Raw genomic sequence first — 23,242 nt, 5'->3', positions numbered from 1 at the left:
GAATTTATTTTCTCTTTTTTTTCGTATTTCTGCTGAAATCATCATGATTTTTTTTTTTTTTTTTTTTTTTTTTTGAGCTTGTAACTTTCTTCCAAGCATGAAACACACCGCGGGCCAGGGAGGTCCTCGGTGGGAAGAAATGCCACCTGTTGAAATTGTTGTTATTGTGATGGCGGAGTGCCCTCTAGTGGCGAGATTGGAACAGTAATCTGAAACAAAAAACTCAGACCCTCACGCTCTTCTTGCTAGGAGGAAAATCACTGTATTTATGTATATATATTAATAGTTCTCTTACAGCTAATTAAAGTTAGCTCTGTTTTTGCTTCTTCTGCAGGCTTGCAATGGATGTGGGGGCTCCAAGTGTGACTGCAGTGGAGTGAAAGGAGAAAAGGTAAAAAAGAATTATTTGTATGTCTTTTTATTTATTTTCACATTTTGCAGCTGTATTTGCAGAAATATATTTTTAGTCAGTGGTGCCCAAATTGCGTCTGAGGGGCGATCTGTGGCCCTCTTAGTGATTTTATGTGGCCCCCGGAGCAAACGCAGCCAGTTGATGCACTTTTAAAAATCTTTTTTACAGAAGAAAGACTTTAAAATAAAAGAAAACGTTATTTATTATGATGTTATTAAGCAGGTTTCTGCACCCATCTTACTTTTCTAGTATTCAACATCTAACAATTTTCCTGCCCTCTGATTAAAACAGCACTTTAGAAGATAAAGATCGGCTTTCTATTCTTGTTGCTGACTTAGACAAAACAAAAAAATACTAATTTAGCCACAAAAATGAAAACGATCAACCAAATCAAAAAAGCACTGTGCATGTCAGTCATATGATAATGCAATCATGCAAGAACCTTTCCATGTTTTGGATCTGTAATCATTTACAGAACACTTTTCAGAAACATTTGACTTTTGTACTCAAGTTTAATAAAAAAAAAAAACTCACAGCTGATAATATTGATTTGATGCACTGTGATTGGTTTTGTCCCTTCTTCGTCTGGGGCTGGACAATAAATCAATAACAGTATATATCGCGATAGACGCATGATTAATATCAATAGATATTACGTCACTGAACTCCGATGCAGAACCGCACAGCATTCTGGGGATGTAGGCAGAGGAAAAACTTTAGCCGCTGAATCTCGCATGACTAGCTAAACAAGGTTGGTGGCATCAACAAACTCACTCCCTCTTTGGTTACCTAGCAACAACCTGTTGAGTAACTTGCACAGCAGCACTTTTGGGTTTCTATGCCTCATAGCTGCTTAAAAAAAAAAAAAAAAAAAAAAACAATGCAGTGGAGAGAAAAGTGAGGATAAAACAGCAAACATCATGCCACCAGTTCCAGTGGCATAATGATCAATATTGACTGATATGAAACACTTATATCGTGATACATTTTTCAAACCCTACTGTTAACTAAACTGACATAAAGAAAGCTGTATGGTAACTTAACAGTGTCACATTATTGGACCCTTCTCTTATTGGAAAAGTGAATCTTCTACCAACAAGGAACTGTGACTGTTCCTTTAAGAATGGGATGTCATATACAAAAACTGCAACTCGATTTATTCTACATCTACATTTTGATGTTTCATGGTGACAGTAGCTGGACGTCAAAACTATTAACAACATGTAAATCACACAAATGGAATCAACTGACTATGTGTGTGCGTGTGTGTGTGTGCGTGTGTGCGTGTGTGTGTGTGTGTGTGTGTGGTGGCTTGCAGGGGGAAAGGGGTTTCCCAGGTCTTACCGGACAGCCAGGGGTCCCAGGGTTCCCCGGACCTGAGGGACCAATCGGAACTAGAGGAGAGAAGGTGAGTTTGGCTTAACGCTCAAACATTCCAGATCACAAACACAGAACTTAAAACAGTTTGTCAAGAAGATTTAACAATGGACTAAACTAAAGGATTTGGATGATCCATAAGAATCAAGAGTGTTGATCATCACGGTGAGCCTTTAGCTTTAGCAAAACAGGATAAATTATCTTAACTGACAGAAATGTAGTCAAAGTGAAGGAGTCCAAATGGGAAAAGGCTCACCTCTTTCAAAAACTGTGATTGTGTTATTTTTTTTGTGTGTAGACTTGTATATGGAAGTTTAACAATTTTGTCAAAAAAAAATAAAAAATAAAAAAAAACAACAATAATTTAATTAACTCTGTAAACAGAATAATTATTAAAACCTCTCCTGGTCATTTCTATATTCTTTGCACGAAATGTTGAATAAATATTAATGTTGTTTCCACATATCATCTCCAACATCTGCTGGACTTTGGGTTGCGCTGTGTCAGCTGTTTGGGATTCCCCTCGTAATTTCCCCTCAGAAAGCGCAGAGGAGAATCCACGTTTTCTAATTGGCTACCTGTCACATTCAGCATTAAGCTCCCAGTCGGGGAAAACCCCTGATTCAGATCGGAGGGGCCACGACGATCTACCTAACCCACCACACTGCAGGATGATCGGTTACGAAATCACCAGCGAGAATCTTAGATCAGCCAACGATCTAAGATTGTGATAAGGAGAAAATAGCGGCAGAAAATCGTGTAGTATGAACTATTGCATTAGGTAGTCGGATGTGCTCATCTTCTCTATTTAAATGTAGTGATTACTGAAGGGCACATACAGACTTCATATCTGCACTCTTTTGGTTTAATGCAGTATTTATTTCAACTTTGGCTTTATGTTGTTTATTTTTTATTCAAGTACATTTTTTGTTAATGGAGACTGAGAATCCATTTTATTTTTGTCTTTGGCTGTTTTGTTTAATTTAGTTTATCAGTTCCAGTGTTATGTGTTCTTTTGAAAATAAAGTGCATCTATCTATGGCAGGAAATCACATGCATTATTAGTCATTTCCATTAAATCGGTGTCAAAAGGTCTTGAAACAATATTATCGTTTATCGCAATAATTTTTTAGACAATTAATCGATCAGCAAAATTTGTTCATGACAGGCCTATTTATAAATCAGAATTTTTTATCTTGTTTCACTACATTACCCTTAGTCACCTTGAATCATAAAGTGCTAATCTGAATATCTCCCAGTTCTTAACCACACAAATGTTTTGTTAATAATATTCTTTTGTTTTGTGTTTAGGGAAGTGATGGACCTTCGGGACCATCTGGTCCAAAAGGAATAAGAGTACGTATATCAAGTTTATTTAAAACAGACTTTCACTTTAAACTGTAAATGTTTTGTCTGTAACTTCTATCATGCAAAAGGAAGAATCAAGTTTAATGTTATTTTATTGATTTGTTTTTGGTTTAACCTAAATACATGAGAAGAGTTTCAAAAAATAATTCCTTTTTATTGTTATTTTTTGTGCTTTTATTGATTCTTTTGGAGGCATTTCTTAACTGTATTAGCCATTCATCCTCAGTTGTAATACCCCATTATGGACACCAGATGTCCCCACTTCACAATATTTCAAACATTGTTGGATAAAGAGAGATTTTCTTTTTCTCTTTACACAATTTCTAAAATGTTTTTTTTCTTTTCGTTTCCCAACAGGGACCATCTGGATTGCCTGGATTTCCAGGAACGCCAGGACTTCCAGTAAGTCCAAAGTAATCCAGAACCACTCTTTTGGCCAAACGTAACCCTCGCATGTAACTCAACTATGTATTTCCTGACAGGGTCTGCCAGGACAGGATGGACCCCCGGGCCCAAGGGGAGTGCCGGGTTGTAACGGGACAAAGGTAACAGAACCAAATTAAAAATTAGCTGGTTTATTTATTGTGTTGTATAGTACCTTCTTTGTCCTGAGAAGAATCCTTGATTTCTTTCTTCTTCGTCTTAAGGGTGAACCTGGTTTTCCAGGAAGTTCAGGAATACCTGGACGACAAGGACTTCCAGTAAGTGACTAATAAAAGAAATTACAGAGGTTCAGGTGTATCCCATACTACCCATGGAAGGGAAATTTAAGTACCTTCTTTAGTATTAAGAATATTCACCTTTTATTAAAAACTCAAAGGATTTTTCCACTTTAGGAACCTTTTTGAAGAACCCTGTGTAGTTTTTCTGACCTGGAGCCTTTTGAAATGATTCAATATTATGAGTAATGCGTTTCACTTTTCTGAATTTAAAGTTTTCAGTGTATTTTATCTGTTTCCCTTAAATATGATAGACTTTTAAGTGGATACTTATTCATTTAACCTTCCTAGAAGATAGGGGGTAGAAAAGTTAAATTAATGTTAGAATATTTTACGGTTTTTCTGTTCAAAACCTCAAATCAAAACAACTCATTTGAAACATGTTTAACATGGGAAAGTTGAAAGAAAAATAAATGCAATTATTTTTCTGTTATTTTTTTTTTTTATTAAAAAATATGACAGTTTCTACAGTTTGGATATATTTTAGTTTTGCTTAAGAGTGTAATAAGTGGGATGTGTTCCTGAACGGAGCTAACATTCATCGCTCTTTTGAAGCAAATCCAAGCAAAACTAGTTCAGAGTAGTTTTTATCACAAAGGTTTTTATCGCTCAAAATTCTTCAAACGCAAAGCATTGATTTTCAATCAGAATCTCACCTGTCTCCCATCTGTCTCCTCCTTCATAGGGTCCACCTGGTCTCCCAGGAGAAAAGGTAGGTGTAAGACCACCCCAGTGTTTAATTGATCCCTGACATTATGCTACTTTCAGATCCAATTAAAATGAAAATTTCTCTATTATATGATGTATTGTTTGAAAAGCGCAAAATCTTGTCTCAGTCTTTCTAAGGCCTGGATCCTCAATTGCTAAGTCAATTGGACCTTTCAAGCTCTTTTTGCAGATTTTATTGAGACCTTCCTCTTTCAATAATACCGTTTTGGTAGTATGCAGCAATCTAATAAAATCATAATTTCCCAAATTGCTAACATAATGAAGATACAGTTGGTTTTTAAGAAGTTAAATGTCGAGGTTTACGGGGGAAAAAAACCCCAAAGCAGTATCCCGTTGGTGTATAAGATTAGTAGCTAATGCTTAGCCGCTAGCATTCACCTGAATGCATCCAGAAGATTAGTTGTCTTTTAAAAGGTAGCATTATGTTTTTTGCCAGACACATAATGCCATTTTTATATCAAGTAACTATTAATGCCAGCCATTATAAAAATGCTACGTATGTCAAATATGACTTTTAAAAACATTTTTCTTGATAATTTAACATCTTGAAACTGGGCCTTTGTCTCTTAATGTTTCAACATGACATGCACACCACCACACAAAGCAAGGCTCATAAAGACATGTATGATCTGGTTTGGTATAAAATAACTTACCTGACCGACGGAGAGGAAACTGTGAGCCAGGCCATCTCGTCCAACATCACCATCTGACCTCACAAATAAGAAAAAGAGCAAAACTTCATCTAAACACACATTTAAAGTTTCTAGAAAAGATGAAGCTGTAGATTGCTACAAAAAGGTGACCTGGCATCATTTCACACCACTCAAATTCATGTGTTTTTCAAGGCAAGAGACCCAATGGTCTTGAAAATATGATGTACATTCAGCACTTCTTCTAGAAATGACTGGTTTTTATGGCGTATGGCTGATGATGATTGATTTTTCTTCCTTTTCCCCAGGGAGACCGTGGAGATGTGTTTTACAACAACAATTATGGACAAAAAGGATCAGTCGGTTTGCCCGGATTGCCAGGATCTCCGGTGAGGAAACCACTCTTCACTCCCATGTTGTGTTTTACCAACAATTTAAGAAACCGCTGATTTCAAAACAACTTATTTAAAATGTAAAAAAAAAAAAAAAAAAGATTTACCTTTACCTAACCTTTATGTAGAAGTTCAGATCCTTCTCACTCATTTCATTATGATTTATATTCATCAAAATGTTAGACAAATATTTGCAGAGCAATTTTTTTTTTTTTTTGCAAGATTTCTCACATGAAAGGAGAATCCAGTGATAGAGTCAGTGAGTCTTTTATAAATAATTTAGATTTTATGTTTTGTGTCTATATTTTCACAGGGCAGTCCTGGACCCATAGGTTTACCAGGCCCTACTGGCCCTCCAGGACTTCCAGGCTACGAGGTAAAGGAGGGCTTCTGAAACACACACCACCACACACACACACATTTCTTTCCCCACAAATATAAGCCTAAACCTTACCCTTGTCCTAACCCTAACCAAAACTCAATTCACACCTTAGTCCTAAATCTGACCCTTGACCCAAAAACAGCGTTTCTCCTTGTGGGGACCAGGTTTCGGTCCCCACAAGGAGCAGGCTCCCACAACGTAGTATATGTCAGGAAAATGGTCCCCACAAGGTATCACAAACAAACAAACAAACACGCATGCACGCACACACACACACACACACACACACACACACACACACACACACACAAATCACTATTAAAACTTTAACATTTTTCCTGTGGTCTTCCAGGGTGTTCCAGGTCCTCCAGGTCCACCTGGACCTAAGGTAAAATCAGTCACTTTTTTTGCCTAATTTTTTTAAATGATACGAGTAAATAAGCAAAAGACAATCAAAAATAAAATTTTATGCTGTACCGTAACGTGCTGAATCTTGATCAACTCTCTTCAAATTTCCTGAACAGGGAAACATGGGTTTGAACTTTGAAGGTCCCAAAGGAGACAAGGTAGAATACAAGTCCAAAAACACTTTTTGATTAATTTTACTTTGATCACAGTTACTAATAAAGTTTTTTTTTTTTTCTACACAGGGTGATCAAGGGTTGCCGGGACCTCCCGGTCCTCCAGGACCAGGTCAGGGGGAACAGGTCAGACCACCACCAACAGAGATCCAGAGAGGAGACAAGGTACCTTCATTCTCCTAAATATGTTGTTACACTTCTTCCATTCCTACAGATACAATCAGATTACATTGGAAGTAAGTAGTGATTTTTTTTTAGCATGTTGGACTAAATATTTGGTAAAATTTCAGAGCAACCGAACCAGAAACTGAGCCAATATTTGCATATGCAGGTGGTTCTTTTTAACTTTTCTCCTACTTTGTTTGACTGCACACCCAAACCAAAATAATAATTCTAAATGTTAATAGAAGAGGCAGAAATGACATAAACTAATAATTAATTGTCTTTACTTTTAAGAATTTTCTGGATTTTCTTTTCTAAATAAATGAAGTCATATGACAGAATTTAAAAAAAGACTGGTTATAATAATTATATTTGTGCATTACCATCAAGGTTGACCAATTGTAGACCATCATACTTAATATCAAGCTCCTTACCCTGCTACAGACTTCAATTTTAACTTTCACCACATGGTGGCAGTAGAGAGTACATAAGACATTTATTGATGAAGTAACATGATTGCTTACTAAAATGCTGATTCAACCAGAGTACTGTAAAAAATAAAATGTTAATAAAAACATTAAATGTTCTTGTTAGTTCCATTGAAGTTAAACTAACTGTTAAACGTTTTCATTAAAGTTGTGTTTTTTTCTTCTTCTGCATTATAATCTCTAAAGGGTGACCCTGGCCCTCCAGGTCTACCAGGTGACCCAGGCAACCCAGGTCCACCTGTAGGTATCAGTTACCATCTCACCACGAGGTTCATTCATATGAAGAAACCCTGTAAAGACCAGGCAAGAAAAACTAATTTTATATGCCTGTCGCTGTGATCCGATAGGGTCCCTCTGGTGGCCAGAAGGGAGAGAAAGGAGAACCAGGAGAAGCAGGAAAACGAGTGAGTATCATTAGTCAAGAGCTCATCAAACAGATTGTAACCACCACTGTTAGACGTCTCCCTTTGACCACGAGATGCTCACTGGTGATGGTGTTAGCTACACCTTCGTAGTTCTGGTGTTGGACCCTCTTTTTCCTTTAGAACTGCTTTCAGTCTTCATGACTTAGACTCAATGAGATCCCAGAAGCATTCTTCAGAGATTTCCATCCAAGTTGACATGTTAGCATGTTAGTTTATGTACAATGTGAATCTCCCATATCACAATATCCCAAATCAATTGGACTGAGATCCGGTGACCGTGGAGGCCACTAGAGTTTTCTCCTCTGTTTTTTACCAAGCAAATCTATAGTCATTTTTCCATTTTCACAGGGAAAACAAGGCAAAGACGGAGACCCAGGAGCTCCAGGATACCCAGTGAGTTACAACCTGCATACCAGCAAAATGTACGATTTGCATCTCTTTTAAAACCGTGCCAGTTACATCTGTGACTTTCCATTACCATCAGGGACTTAAAGGAGAGCCTGGAAGTCCAGGTCTCCCAGGCCGAGATGGAGAGAGAGTGGGTTTCTTCCGAAAATATTGTTCATTGTCCGTCTTCCCATATTATCAACAGCTCAACAGGTAATGTTTAAAACGACTTAAATCACTCTCCCTCCTGTTAACAGGGGCAAAAAGGCGACCGAGGATTTCCGGGACCTCCAGGACCGGTACGTATCTGACATTCATTTGACACCAAAATCATTTGCTGAGTGCAGAATCGTTTTGTTTCCCGTATATGAATTTTTTCGTGTTTAATTTTTTTTTTCTCTTTTTTTTGTGGTTATTGTATTTTTAGAGTAGATCCAGAAAATCAGTCCCTGAATGTCTGAACTTTGGGTGTATAGGGTAAAAAAGGGGTAAACAAGAGAACTATTTAGCATCACTGCTACATGATACGTTTACATCTTCTCATCATGGGCGTCTTATTCATGTTCCATTAATTTTGGCCTTTCATTGATTTTTTTGAACTGTTCTTTTCCCAAGTTGTCTTGTTATATATTAGCTAGCTTCTAGCATATTTCTGGCGGGATATTTGATCACTCTTAGCTAAGACTGGAAAAGTTTAAGCTGGTTGGTTTCTTGGGATAGATCTAGCTTTTAATAAACTCGGAATGATGAGTTTTTTCAACAATATTTGAGGTCCGATAAGTTGGGGATCACTAAGGTCCCAAAGGAGACAAGGTAGAATACAAGTCCAAAAACTCCCAACCTTAAGGACTGAACTGAGATACGTTTCTGAGTTACGGCACTTGTCAAGTATAAACTTTTCTCTTCCTCTTTTTTTCCACCAGGTAATTCGGCCTACGAATGGAGCTGTTGTTGGTCAAAAAGGTGAACCCGGTTTTCCTGGAAATCCTGGAGCCAAAGGAGAAAGAGGACCGTCAGGTAATCTATAAAAAAAAAACGTAGATGCAGGCACAAAACCGACTCGGTAAATATTTTTGCTTGTTGTTGAACAGTTAGCAGTTTTGCCAACCACATTAACCTAGCTCGCTAAGATTTTAACACTGGTAATAAAGCAATTTGGTCAGAAGATGATGTTGGATTGTCATAATTTTCGTTGTGATTGTGATGATTCTAAGTAGTTTACACAAGAATGCTTCAAAATATAAATGGAGCATCTCATGGAAGTCAGTGAGCAGACTGAAAAAGTTATTTCAACAAATTTTGGACATTATCACTAAAATTCAGGCAATGTTCTTTTCGGAAAATAATCAAAACACGAAAGCAAAAATAAAATAAAAACAATAAAAATCAGCCAAATTAAGGTACTTTCCTCATTTTTAATGATTATGTTGATCCGTCTTCTGCAGGTTTCCCAGGGCCTCAGGGAGCACCAGGAATTCCTGGAATAGGTGGCAGCGGTCCTCCGGGTCCTCCAGGTTTCCCTGGAGACAAAGGTCAGAAAGGAGACCCAGGCACTCCTTCGAATGCCTTGCCCGGTCCCCCAGGACGTCCGGGAAATCCCGGGAATCCTGGTCCACAAGGGGCGCGTGGACCTCCCGGCTATTCATCACCGATCGATAACTGCCTTCCTGGAGATCCTGGGCTTCCTGGAATCCAGGGTCAAAAAGGTTTCCCTGGAGAGCAAGGCCAGAAAGGTAAGAAAATAAAAGGAAGCTGCTCAGTAATATATATCTGACCTAAGTTATATGTGACATATATAGTACATAAGTACACCCAGTTAATTTAAATACTCTATATCTGAACTTTCTCAATCTATGTCAAGGACAGAAGATGAATTATTTAAGGGTTAATAAACTTGGCTCAGTTTTACGAAACAGAAATCTGTTTCCTAATATCGCAAAACATTAGGGCACCCTACACAAAAAAGCTATTCTTGCCCCCTTACACTGAAACAACTTTAGCCTCTTTTGGAGACTTCTTTTAGCGTCTTGCAGTCTGCTTTCAAGATAAACATGGTTAGACGGCCAGATGTGGACATATTGGCAGATGTTTTAAATGTCATCCACTTGTAGGCTTTTTTTATCAGTCAGTGAAATGGCTGATTTATAATCAACCTCTTTAATTTCCTTCTCTCTTTTTTTTTTTACAATTTATTAATACTACTTGAATTTATCAGTATTTTAACAATAGATATTAAAGAGTGTTGTGTATCTTCTTGCCATTTTTATAATACATCAAGTAACGTTGCTACCTTCAGTTGTTTTAAAAAGGCTGTGTATATATATATATATATATATATATATATATATATATATATATATATATATATATATATAGATAGATAGATAGATAAACAGCAACTTAAAAAAAATTCACATTGCAACATAGCTGAAATTGGACTCTGTCTCTTTAAGAAGTTCCTACCATTTCCAACTCTCCCCTTTCAGCAACAGTGCTTCTCTTTGATGCCGTTTACAACTATTCTCAGGAACGTTGGACTGAGAGGTAGTTTGTAGAATAAGGTCAGCAGGTGTTTGCTAATTGCTGCTGCCACTAGTCTGTGGGAGCAGTTTGGGGAGGTGCAGGAAAGGAGTACTTTGTGGGGCGGGAGCTCAACTAGGGACTGAAGCTCCAAGAAGGCGTTTTGCATAAATAGGCTGTGCATTGCATGAGCAAGCATTTTGCACAGCTCAGTGGTTGCCATGTGAGATTCAAGGATTTCTCAAACATGCCTGAAAGAATCAATGCAACACTACAGGTATGTTTCTGATGAGATCATGACTTAAAGCTAAAAAAAGTTGATTTTGCATATTAGCTTTCTATTAAGAATCCATATTAAAGGATTCAAAACATGAAGGTATTCAGATTTTTTCATGACTGTAAAAATACCCCACCAAAGTAAAAAAAATAAAAATCTAATGACCGTTTGAAATAAATTATAAAAATGACCAAAGTAAAATCAAATGTGTAATGAAAAAGGGTTAGACAATTTACGTGTGGTTCATAAGAAATGTACAGCTGTGCACAGAAAACACTGACGACGATCACGATGTTTCAGGTCAGAAGGGAGAAACCTGTGTGAACTGCATTGACGGAGGCAATCTTATACCGGGGCCCCCAGGGCCTCCAGGTCCGCCAGGCTTCGCAGGTAACGTCTGTGGATCTTATTTTTCATTTACTTGTTTATCTATGACATCCTCGTGTGTCACTACCGCCGATTTGGTTACTTAAAATGTTCAGATCTGCTCTGCTAAAACATATTTTGGGCATTATATTTTGCTTACTTACTTTGCTACATAACTAGCTGCAAGTAAGCATTTGGAGCAGACGTTTGATTAATCATGAAGGAAAGAAGCAAAAGTCAATGAATTATGCCAATTCGTGGCATCTTAAAAAAGTAAAAATGTGATTATTGTCACATCAAAAGACGTTTGCTGGTGTGTGAGCTGTGTGCAGAAGGAAATATGACGATTATGGCTAGTTAGCTGTAGTGAAAAGCTAAGCCATAGTTAGTTGCACTGTTTGTTGCATACTCTGAACCAGACATTAAAGCATAAAGTGTTTTTAAATCTATTGTGCTTCCATTTATTTTTCTAATTTTTATCAGGCCCTCCTGGCCCGCCAGGTGTAAAGGGAGAACCAGGTTTTCAAGGAATAACAGGCCTTAGTGGACCCCCTGTGAGTAGTTTTTGACAAGCATGACTTTTATACTTTTGGTTTATGTGTCAAAGGGTTAAGGGAAAAAACTATCCAAACCAACCTCATGTACACAACAACAAAACAAAAGATTACTGCCAAACTAGGAGGATCAAGAAATCACTATAAACCCTCCCACGGTCATAGCTCGACACTCAGGAGAAATGCGGCAGATGTCACGGTTGGACAGCATGAAGACAGGAGGGTGAAATATTAACCCATCAGTTCCTGAAACTACACACACACACACACACACACAAAAAAAAAAAAGTTGTGAAACCACACACAAGGCCAGTGCGACCCCACCAGACAAAAGATAAAAAGCTCATGTTGTCCAAATTACCTTGCCTCTTAAAACCACTGAAGGGTTAAATAGAACATATTTGACCTCATGAAGCATGCTAAAAGCTCAAAAACAAACCCACCATGTCTGAGTCAAGCCTATTCAAGAACAGAATATAAATAAATTAACTTAAGTCATCTATCAAAAGTTTGGGGTGCAATCAAACCACAGGGAGAGCAAATATCTACTAGTGGAGAAAACATGGAACAGTGGTGAACTTTGCTAGGAATGTCCAGTCTGCGAAAAATTACTTCAAGAGCATATCATTGATTCATTCAGGTGGCTGCAAAAGGACCAAGAGCAACATCTTATTGGGCCTCCTGATTGTCACTGCTAACAATTCAACAATAAGTCAGAACCTGGGCAAAAAACGGCTTCCATGGCAGAGTTTCAAAGTCAAAACCCCACTGCTGATCAAAAGGACACAAAGGCCTGCCTCATGTTCGCAGATACATTTCTGCATGATTCTCAGGAACTTTGGAGAAACTGGAACAAAAGTGGAGCTCTTTGGAAGACGGCAATACGCTGTTACATCTCAAACATGGTGGTCGTATTGTGATACCAAGGAGCAACTTCATTTCCTCGGGAACCTGGTTGACTTGTTGGAATTTATGAAACCTTTAATTCTGCTCTTTACCACAAAATCTTCAAGGACAACGTCCATCCATCTTTTCGACATGCAGCAGAACAAAGACGTGGCAAGTGGCAGACAAGTTTACCAATGAAGGACTCAAAGTATCTGATTGAGATGCTGTGACGAAAACTTAAACAGGCCAGTCGTACTTACTCAGAGTCCTCCAATGTGGGTGAAGGACAGCACTTCTGCATAGGAGACTGAGCTAAAATTCATTCACAGTCGAAGTGAAGGGCAGTAGTTGCTTTCAAGGGTGGCAGAACCTTTTTTAGGTTTGGGGCAATTGGTACAACCACAATGGTTTGGATAGTTTTTGTCCCCTGTTAAATAAAACCTCTATTTGCTAACTTTATTTCAATGGAGATTTGTGAGGAATACTTTTTTAAAGCCTTTATACCACATTACAGACAAACATTAAGAGAACATTTGCTCATTTTTATTGCTTACAGTAATTATTGTTGCTGTTGAAAATTTGCAGTCAACGGTGAAAGCAAGAGCAAAAGAGTTTTGAGCTTCTGCATCTGGAAATGTCGAATGATTAGAAGTTTAAAACTGATTTTAAAAAAGATCATTAAAATCTGAGCAAGACTGAATCTAAACAACTGTGAGGGATTTTTTGTTGTTGTTGTTTTTTTGTTGTTGTTTTTTCCCCAAATTTAAGAGTCAGTCTCTTGCCTATTTTGCCTCCTATTACATGTCATTGTCGTCCCTCCATCCCTTGAAGTTTTGTTTCCTTTGTAGGGTGTTCCTGGTCCTGTAGGTGCTCCAGGTTTCCCCGGAGAGAAAGGAGAGCCAGGAGATACCTTCGGAGGTGGTGGTGTGAAAGGAGAGAAGGGTGACAGTGGTTTCCCTGGACCACCCGGTCTGCCTGGCCTGGATGGTCGACCCGGTCGTGACGGAGCACCTGGGCCTCCTGGCCCCAAGGGAGCTCCTGTGCGTGACTTTCCAGGATGTTGTGCTGCCTTTACATAAATCCAACCCTCCATCGGACATTTCATAAATGTTTGTACCTGTGGTCTGCAGGGGTCTCTGCTCTTAAAAGGAGAACGAGGTCCCCCTGGTGACACAGGTCCGCCCGGCATCCCAGGAGACAGAGGTCCACCAGGCGGCCCTGGCTATGGAGTCCCGGGTCCACCAGGGGAGAAAGGTGCTCAAGGCAACTCAGGAGCACCTGGCACTTCCGGAAATCCAGGCAAGAAGCAAATATATTGATTCTCATATGAACTGGTTTTACTTAAATTTTTTTAACTAAGTACATCACTGAACACCCCTTCTAAAAAATATAGCTGCCCCTGCATTGGATTATCTTTTATTGGCTGTTCAAACAGCTGTGCTGTTAAGATCAGGAAAATGTTCTAGGAAATCAATGTTTACCTCAATTTGTAGGTGTAAAAGGTGAACCAGGTCCGACGGTCACAGAGAAGGGTCAACCAGGACCCAAAGGAATAGATGGCAACCCAGGGTCACCCGGTCCGCCAGGTAGCATGCCTCACCTGTGAAGTAAAGCCTTTACCTTCACCATAACAACAGCAATAACGCACAGAATGCTACTTCTCATCAGGTCCGCGAGGTGCGGATGGACAGCCTGGTTCACCAGGTTTTCCTGGACCAAAGGGTGAACCGGGACAACCGGGCGTCGGCCTTCCAGGTCCTGCAGGAGTTAAGGGTAAATGGATATGTACCCATCCTACTTTTGCCTCATAAAAGTGCTCATGTGAATCTTTACATCTGCTTTTGGTTCCTAGTTACCGATGTTATCAATTTTCACCTCTGTTCGCTAGGATTCCCAGGTATTCCGGGCCAGCCGGGAACACCTGGAAAAGTAGGGAGACCGGGAGTAGATGGATTCCCCGGGCCACCAGGGTTTCCTGGACCAAAGGTAGGCTAATTATTTCTCAAATGATTGACAGGCACTGAAATTATCTTTAATTTTGGCCAGTATTATTTTTCCTGTCTTGGATAAATCTGTCTGCTGAACATCTAATATCTTCCCCTCCTGACTGAGTGAAATTAACCATTTATTTGTTCCCTGTCTGTGCATCCAAAAGGGTGAGGCAGGCTTTGGACTTCCTGGTCCTCCAGGTCCACCTGGAATAGCAGGAGCTAAAGGATTCCCTGGACAAAAGGGAGATCCTGGTTTCCCCGGCAACCCAGGTGGACCAGGGCGACCTGGGTTTGATGGCGGACCAGGACTTAAAGGTATTAATATTGTATGAATACATTAGTTTGTCTGTTTTATTGTCAATACAGCAACTTAAGACGATTGTTAAAAATTACGACAGCTTTTTCTGACAGCTACCCCCTTTATTTGTCCTTGTTTAGGGGAGCCCGGCTCACCAGGCCAACCTGGACCTCGTGGGCCCCCTGGAAGCTCAACAAGTGGTGCACAGGGTCCTCCGGGCCCTCCTGGACCCCCCGGGCCAATGGGACCAATAGGTACGTCACAAAAGATTGGGTTGAGGTTGATTTCTTACTGTCAAAGGCCTTGGAACAAAATGTTATTTTTCAATTGTGTATAACATTTCTGAGTGTTTTATGAGATTAAATACTCGTTAGCTTTATTTGTTAGCATGACTGACTCTTTTGAAGCCAATGTTTGGTGGTTGGATTTGTTGACTTTAATGAAGTCAACAGTTTCCACATGAGCACCTTACAAAACACTGTAGCTTGGGTTTGTTGGGTTGATTTACAAGCACAAGTAGCTACTCTCTATGTGTTGGTGATCAGAGCATGTTATTATGTAGAGAGTTAGATGCCACGTCTGTAAATGGCTGCTCTACAATTTTGTGGGACTTTTGTCTTTGTCTGGGAAAATGTCTCAGTGTCTTTACGTTGTACCTCATTTTACCACATTTTTGTTCCACCAAATGTTGAAGAAACTTTCATGAGCGTCATCTCTCTTCCTGTTTCTAATCCAAACAGTCTCATGCGAATGCAGTTGGCACAACGCCATATCACAGAGATGCGCTTTTCATGCCCGACCACTCTTAACGTCACATACTGCGATTTCCGCAAGAGCACACCAAGCAAGAACTAACACCAGAGCGTGTCAGAGTACCTGCTTTTGCACCAGCACGACCTTTTGTCTCTCTCCTTTTTCAATGTACAGCCAACTTTAACAGTAAAAAGGAAGTTCTTAAGCGTTAATTGCTTTCAATATGCAGTTGCTGCCAGACAATCCATGCTAATACAGTTTTTGTTAGCAGTTTAGACCTGAACTTTAGTTTATATACATTCTTCACTGGCATGAATGTCATATTGTCATATTTGAACAGTTGACTGTTAATTCTTTTTGGTGTTGATTGATTATGTCGTCACCTTCCTAAAATAATGACCTATGTCCTTTTTTGCCAAAAGGTATCTCACTTTTTGCAAAAAAAACGACTAAGGCCAAAATTTTAGGAAGGTGATAATATACAAAATACAATTTCAATACATATTAATGACAAAAATTTGGTGCACAAGTATGTTTTTAAAATGGATTTTCTGTAATCCACAAATTGTCAAAATTGTACTCACAGGCTAATATAATACACAGGGTTACCTCAAGTGTATCATAAGCCTGGCGGGCCACCAGGCTTTACTTGTGACCCAACCTGGTTAAGCGTTGCTTATTTAAGTCTTTTTAAAATTCTAATGAAATTTGAAATGTGACATATTTTCTTCATTGACGGTTTCAAACAGACTCTTGCATCTTTCCTTTCCTTTAATTTATGTTTGTCTGGCTCATAATGAGGGAAAATCAGCCTCTTTGCGGTGACTGATCCTGCCAGGGATCCTGGGAATGTTTAATAATTTCGTGAAGTAATTCATACAAGGTTGAACTTTTCTTTAGGATTCACTTACTAAACTTCGACACACAGCATATCATCTCTACAGACCATAAAGTTTGTTCAAAAGAAAAAAAAATTGAAACTTAAAAAAAAGAGATTTGAAACTGAAAGATTATTTTGAATTTGAAAAAAGTTTGGAGTTGTAAAAACAAATATTCATTCCCGAAAAGTTTGAAACAGAAACTAAATTTAAACTAAAAAGAAAAATAATTAAACTGAAAATACACATACCAAAGCCTTGAAACTAAAACAAAAAATCTAAAACTGAAAACAAAACCCTTGAATCTGAAAAGTAGTTTTGAACTTTTTCTTTTTTCAGTTTAATTTTTTTTTCCCATTTGACCAAACTTTATGGCCCCAATTTAGCTCCATACACCTCAGTAGGTTATTTGGATCATGAATAGGGCTTCGAAAAATGTGACATTTGCAATATTTACGAAATAAATAACCTTACTGCCTTCTCCGTGGTTTTACTTCAGTATCTCAAGGCTAAAAATGGTTTCTCAAGGAAAGAATTGCTAAAAAGACTTGGCTTCAATTCAAATCAGAGGTGGAGGAGGTTCACGTGTCTCTATGCTGATTTAAACGATCATCCTTACAGGATACCCAGGAGCAAATGGAGAGAAAGGAGACCCAGGTCCACCAGGCTTAGACATCCCAGGGTTACCAGGTGACAGAGGGAATCCTGGTTTTCCTGGCCCCCCTGGACCAATAGGAATCCCAGGACCCCCTGGAGGACCTGGAAGGGACGGCGCACCTGGATTTCCAGGTAAAATAATGTTATCTGTACCCTTGAATAAAGGCAGAGTATTCTTTACTGTCTGGTATATAGCATGTTGTGAGGCATCACTTAGTTGACCTTTCCAAATATCTGTTGATCTTTTGATCTAATCAGTTGGTCAAATGCTGAATAATTTTTTTTCTCCTGTTCATTAAATGCATTGACGCAAAAATCTATCTAGCATTTTAATCGCTGAATGGGTAGCTAAGCTGCTAGTTTTATTAACATCATAGACTTTTCAGTTTATGATTTCTCCTTACATACGTCATCTGCTCTCTCTTTGGGCGCTGCAGGTCCAAAAGGTGACATGGGTCCAATGGGACCTCCAGGACCATCTGGAGGACCTGGCACTCCGGGAGGACCTGGTGCACCTGGTCTTAAAGGTATTTACACACAAGCCATCTTTGAGTTTAAACAAACTAGCTTGTTGGCCACCAAAGTTACTATCTGCTTTTGAGTTTCCCATCAGCTTTTAAATTAAAGGGATATTTTAAGTATTTTAATAAGTCCAAACTACATTTCACCAGTCCCAGTTTAAGATTTAAAACATTTATTAATAAATAAGTAAAGGTCAAAGTACTTTGAAGCACACAATCTCTAGGTTCCTATGTTTCTGTGCCACAGGTGAACCAGGATTTCCAGGCAGTAACGGCATCCCAGGTGGACCTGGTTCTAAAGGAGAAAAGGGAGACTCAGGTTCCCCGGGACTCCCAGGACCCATTGGGCCAGTAGATATAAGAGGAGCTAAAGGAGATCCTGGAACTCCAGGTACAATAGAAAACATTCAAACATCACCTCAGTTATGGTGCTATCTCTAAATTTCCAGTAACTCTCAGCATAAAGATACATTAATAAGAAATTCCCCTTGTGTTTAGGATCACCAGGCTTTCCCGGACCCAAAGGCATTGCAGGTCTCCCTGGTGACCCTGGATTGCCTGGACAAGATGGACGCCCTGGCATTCCTGGTCCGCCAGGTAAGGGGTTATGTCATGAATGGATGGAATGGGTTTTGGCTGAAAGTTAATGACTTTATTTTGTGCAGGGCTAAAGGGAGAACCTGGTATCCCAGGGAGTCCTGGTGGTCCTGGATCTCCAGGTCCAAAAGGCGGAATGGGCGATATGGGAATTCCAGGTGGGTGAGCTGTTAATTGTCAGATGTTTGCCTACCTTTGCTAGTACCGTCTGTATATTTTTAAATTGGTGTTAAACACATCGATATTAATACGAAAAAGACATACACCCCTTTTCATTTATACATTTTTGTATTAGGATATGTTGAAAAAGGACCCAGTTTTGCATGGTTCTGAAACTGTTTCAATATAATACATATTTCACACTGTCAGTATTTAATGAGTATGGAGGCCACTAAGGAACATGGAGGATTTTTTCTTTTGCATTTCTGCGCAATAAGTTTGCGTTCTCTGTCTGTGTGAACTGTCTTTTCACCATGACTTTCAAAAACACTGTTGATGCCATTTAATGACAACATTTTTGACACACTGACTATATTAAAACTTTGTAGTTTTATGTTAAGAATAAAACTAAGTCATAGCAATTTAGTATAAAAAGTTTTCTGCACTTGAACATTTGACTCACCGATGTCGATGTTAATCTTTTCTCTATGACTCAACAGGACCTATGGGGTCAAAAGGCTCACCAGGTTTTCAAGGTAGGCCAGGATCCCCAGGTCAGCCAGGAATACCTGGTCTCCAAGGACCAAAAGGTGACCCAGGTTCTGGTGGTGTTGGACCACCTGGACCACAGGGACAAAAGGTGACAGAAAGAAGTGTTTTCAGTCCTTGTTTCACGACATGTTCAGGGATGACAGATCTAGTCAATTCTCTCAAAAGGGAGATCCAGGTCAGCCCGGATTCCCAGGAAGTCCTGGAGCTAAAGGAGGTCCGGGAACACCTGGTCTTCCTGGTTTACCAGGGCTACCGGGGGTTAAAGGAGATGTAGGCCTCGCAGGATTCCAAGGTGAGTAATTTTATTTTGGTACTCTCAGTAAATCTCTAATGTAGTGGAACAAACTAACTTGTCGTCTCTTGGTAGGTCCTCCTGGTTTCCCCGGTCCAAAGGGTCTTGATGGTCTGCCTGGTGCCCCTGGTCTCACAGGAGCTCCAGGTAGACCAGGAGAGTCTGGTCGATCAGGACCACCAGGACAGGTCGGGGAGAAGGGTCAGCCGGGAAGAGATGGGATCCCAGGACCAGCCGGTATCAAAGGAGAACCAGGTAGGTGACAGTTCGTACGGTCCGGATGCCCACTGAACATCTTTTGGAAATGTTCTGCCTGGCTCAGTTCATTGTTTGTGTCTACTCCAGGAATTCCTGGCTTTGGTGTTCCAGGTCCTCCTGGGATTCCAGGGTCGCCAGGTAACTTATTTCCCATCATACTGTATTTTAGCCTTAAATGTTGTGCCACAGTTCTCTACAATCACTGGTACTTCCTGTGAAGGTGAAAAAGGAAACCCAGGCCTTCCTGGTCCTACTGGAGGCCCAGGATTTCCTGGCCCAAAAGGGGACACCGGCTTTCCAGGTCCACCAGGTTCTCCAGGTGTCAGTGGCCCTCCAGGTCCTCCGGGACTGCCATTCCAGGGCCCTAAAGGAAATCAAGGACCTCCCGGGCCGCCTGGAAGATCAGGTAAAGGACTTGGGTGGCACTTATCACCACATGGTTGGTTGGATGTTCCTGCCTGGTTTTCTGATGTCAGATGGCAGAAGTCAATAAAGCTACAACATCTAAGCTAAAACCCAAGCTAAAGCTAAGACATTCTAAATGTATGCTTAACCAAGCATAAAGGTAACCACCTTTTCTGCGAAAATGATTTCATACATATAAATCTTGAGCAATGACACGGTCCAGTTGTCTGTATCTCAGAGAACCAGGCAGAAGCTCCACGTTGAATATAGTCTGTCGTCACCGTGTTGGTTGATTTGCATGGGTCATTGTTTCACCAATCAGCACCGCCGGCCAGAGAGCCGGGCCCCTGCTGAGTTCCATTCTGAGCACCAGGTTTTCAACTTGACACCAGAGCATGTTGGGATTCTTCCCTCCTCTTACACCCCGCCACACTCTTCACCGGGATTTCTCTTCGTGCCGAAACACTACGTTCACAATGTAGTGGCCGAGTCGCCATCTCGTGTTTCCTCTTCACCCAGCTCATCCACCCACACGTTTCCTCACCCATGTTTCCCGCTCTCTTTGATCCCATCTTGAGGCCTGGTGTGAGCTCCTCATCTCTCCACAGTCCTGAGCTACGAGTGACTTGTGTGTGTGTCCCAACTTTACACAGCCTGAGTGTGTGTGGTTCCTGTAGGCATTTGTCAATTGGATTTAATCACCTAAGCCACAGACAAACTCAAAATATTCTCATAACGCTGTTTGATTTTTGATCAAACAGGCTTTTTTTTTTTTTTTTGAGTTATTGTGTCACATTTAGCATATCACAATTATAAATGAGAACGCACCATTTGTTCAGCGGATGACAATTTCTGTCACTGACAGAAGGTCTGACAGATCAAACAACATCAGCTAGCCAGACTGTTGTAATATCTGTGACTGGTTGTCAGAAGAGCTGTGGCTCACCGCTAAGATGCTAATAACCGAGATGTGCTCCAAACACCACCGAAGTATTTTTGGAATATTTTGAAGCCATGTCCTGTGAAGTAATTGCTTCATTTACAGCATGTATTAACAAATGTGATCTCCACTGAAATGTTGTTTCAGTGGAGATCAAATAAATCCTTAAGAGTCATGAAAGGCTAACATTTAGCTGAGCAAGCACTGGAGTAGCAAAGTTTAGTTATTTAAAACAACTCAAAATGGAAATGTTTATATAAATGTTAATGCAATGCCATATTAGCATTATTTAGCCTTTCTCTTAGCCTACTAATGCCAATGTTGCTATGCAAAACAACACTGGTTTCAATCAGCTAATCGGCTAAGCTAATCAGGATGATATCCAAACAAGTAGAAGACCTGGGGGAAAAAAGCAGAGGAACAAACTATCTTTGATCCAAAGAAAACAGAGGGTTACTCACTATCAGCAAACATAAAGGTCACATTTGGTAGCTGCATTGTAACTTTCATTAATAATTGTTGGCGACTAAGACAACAGCAGCAAACTCAGCATAAGTTTGTACAGTTAATATCCATTACCAGTGTTGTGTTTGACAGACAGAAATATTTTCAGGAAGAGTTTATTGAAATTTCAAAATTGACCAAAACCAAGGTTACCAGCTGTTAGCTTTTTGCCAAATTGTTTCACTTTTCAAATAACTTTCGCTGTGAAATGACAGTTTACTGAAAACAGTCCACCGAACCAAACTTCAAAAACATCAACATGTAAAAGTTCAGAAAATTATTTAATGGCTACTCAAGATAATTCAGTAGCACATAGTACAAGTGTTTTTTATTCATATTGTCACTAGACAAATGTACATGTTTAGTAATTTGATGGTTATAATATTCAAGCTGTAAATGTAGCAAACATGAATGTAAATTATCTGATAAGCATCCAGAAGGCCCAGCTAGGCCCTTTTCTATTCAATGAAGCTGAAGATTTTGGCAGTTAATTTTAAAAACCTACAGTTTTAAATTTCAGTGACAAAAGGAGACAGAAACCTGATACTGTTTTTCAGAAATGTTTTTTTTTTAATTAAAAATTGCTATTTTCACAGGCACCACTTAAATTTAGATGCATATAAAATTCATGTATTACATTAAAAGAGTAGTTAAATTTAGCAGGTGAGAAATCTCTACTTGGAGTCGGAGCAACTCGATCAATAAATAAACCCTGAATCTGAGCAAGACTATTTTTGAGTTTGTGACTGGCTTCACTGTCCTGACTGGGATTTTGTCCCACCAATCAAGCCACCTGCATGGAGACTTGTTCAACACCAGACCTCACACAGTGCTGGACAGAGTGGAAACTCCACTGAATATAAATCGTGTAAAAGTCACTTCACATTTAAAATGCCCACAGAATTAAGCGGCTTCTTCATGTGACAATTCAAACTTAAGAATTTGTAATGTCTTATATTCCATTTTTGATGTGTCTACAAACTAGCAAAGAGGGAAATGAGATTTTGATCTCTTCCTTTGCTCATACGTCAGCAGTTTAAGTTTGCTACCAACAACAATGTCATTGACGTTTTTCAGTTCATATAAAATTCATTACCCTACAGACATATATACGTAAAGCTGCGATATCATTTCCACCAAACTCCGTCACTGTGTGAGGTCAGAAGGAAATCAAATGTCAGTATAAAAATGTGATGCTATGAGATCTTACCCCATGTTTCCTGCGGTTTGGCCCCGCCCACCATGGCGTGGTCCCTCCCCACCCCGCCTCTCCACGCGGCAACTTTTGCGTCCGGCTTCGAAGGGCCCGCAGGTCAGATGAACGGCATCCGGACTTTTCTTGCACGTCTCCTGCAGCAACACTTGTGTTTAATATCACCCTGATGCACTGTGATGGAAACAAAATCAACTGAAAACTCTGAATCGTTTTTTGTTTTTTATTTTCTTCCTAATAACGCCTTTCTCTCGTTTTTCATGCACACTGATGGTAGGGTAGTCCACGTTTAACAAGTAAGCACATTTAGAAAAACAGTGACAGTGATGATAGATTGTAAATGTCTCTTCTGAGTAGAGTGGGTCACCGAAAATACGTCACCAGATCACATGGTCTGTCAAATTAAATCAAGTTCACTGAATCACTCGCCACAAGCATTCACCATGTGACTAACTCACCAAGGACTTTACGTCATTCTTCTTTGTTGTGATTTCTGTATAATTCACAAAACCTCTATCATTAATCATTGGATTAATTATTTACTTTT

The 23,242-nt window shown here is 39.7% G+C and overlaps 1 protein-coding gene across 2 annotated transcripts in view; it reads left to right on the top strand.

Moving 5' to 3' along the window:
- LOC106938109 (collagen alpha-5(IV) chain-like) overlaps window positions 1-23,227 on the top strand; it is a 50,890-nt gene extending 27,663 nt beyond the window's left edge. The window contains exons 2-40 of one of the 2 annotated variants that reach the window (XM_015019950.1): window positions 335-391; window positions 1,731-1,820; window positions 3,101-3,145; window positions 3,515-3,559; window positions 3,640-3,702; window positions 3,805-3,858; window positions 4,562-4,588; window positions 5,564-5,644; window positions 5,961-6,023; window positions 6,382-6,417; window positions 6,554-6,595; window positions 6,680-6,775; window positions 7,447-7,500; window positions 7,608-7,664; window positions 8,034-8,078; window positions 8,170-8,223; window positions 8,330-8,371; window positions 8,996-9,089; window positions 9,518-9,805; window positions 11,170-11,259; window positions 11,719-11,789; window positions 13,526-13,717; window positions 13,808-13,976; window positions 14,171-14,263; window positions 14,346-14,450; window positions 14,566-14,663; window positions 14,833-14,983; window positions 15,107-15,220; window positions 17,219-17,386; window positions 17,692-17,781; window positions 18,023-18,166; window positions 18,274-18,372; window positions 18,441-18,530; window positions 19,032-19,171; window positions 19,249-19,375; window positions 19,451-19,630; window positions 19,721-19,771; window positions 19,854-20,039; window positions 22,786-23,227. In XM_015019950.1, coding sequence (XP_014875436.1) covers window positions 335-391; window positions 1,731-1,820; window positions 3,101-3,145; window positions 3,515-3,559; window positions 3,640-3,702; window positions 3,805-3,858; window positions 4,562-4,588; window positions 5,564-5,644; window positions 5,961-6,023; window positions 6,382-6,417; window positions 6,554-6,595; window positions 6,680-6,775; window positions 7,447-7,500; window positions 7,608-7,664; window positions 8,034-8,078; window positions 8,170-8,223; window positions 8,330-8,371; window positions 8,996-9,089; window positions 9,518-9,805; window positions 11,170-11,259; window positions 11,719-11,789; window positions 13,526-13,717; window positions 13,808-13,976; window positions 14,171-14,263; window positions 14,346-14,450; window positions 14,566-14,663; window positions 14,833-14,983; window positions 15,107-15,220; window positions 17,219-17,386; window positions 17,692-17,781; window positions 18,023-18,166; window positions 18,274-18,372; window positions 18,441-18,530; window positions 19,032-19,171; window positions 19,249-19,375; window positions 19,451-19,630; window positions 19,721-19,771; window positions 19,854-20,039; window positions 22,786-22,865 — 3,771 coding nt within the window. In that variant the 3' untranslated portion in view covers window positions 22,866-23,227. Of the gene's footprint in view, window positions 1-334; window positions 392-1,730; window positions 1,821-3,100; window positions 3,146-3,514; window positions 3,560-3,639; window positions 3,703-3,804; window positions 3,859-4,561; window positions 4,589-5,563; window positions 5,645-5,960; window positions 6,024-6,381; window positions 6,418-6,553; window positions 6,596-6,679; window positions 6,776-7,446; window positions 7,501-7,607; window positions 7,665-8,033; window positions 8,079-8,169; window positions 8,224-8,329; window positions 8,372-8,995; window positions 9,090-9,517; window positions 9,806-11,169; window positions 11,260-11,718; window positions 11,790-13,525; window positions 13,718-13,807; window positions 13,977-14,170; window positions 14,264-14,345; window positions 14,451-14,565; window positions 14,664-14,832; window positions 14,984-15,106; window positions 15,221-17,218; window positions 17,387-17,691; window positions 17,782-18,022; window positions 18,167-18,273; window positions 18,373-18,440; window positions 18,531-19,031; window positions 19,172-19,248; window positions 19,376-19,450; window positions 19,631-19,720; window positions 19,772-19,853; window positions 21,420-22,785 lie in introns of those variants that run through there. The other variant, XM_015019949.1, reaches the window with a different exon arrangement.
- Window positions 23,228-23,242: the final 15 nt, after the last annotated feature.

The sequence above is a fragment of the Poecilia latipinna genome, unplaced genomic scaffold (genome assembly GCF_001443285.1).
Source record: "Poecilia latipinna isolate Pla-1442-1.1 unplaced genomic scaffold, P_latipinna-1.0 Scaffold2510, whole genome shotgun sequence".
In the NCBI taxonomy this organism is placed as follows: Eukaryota; Metazoa; Chordata; class Actinopteri; order Cyprinodontiformes; family Poeciliidae; genus Poecilia; species Poecilia latipinna.
This window is presented reverse-complemented; position numbering and strand designations above follow the sequence as displayed.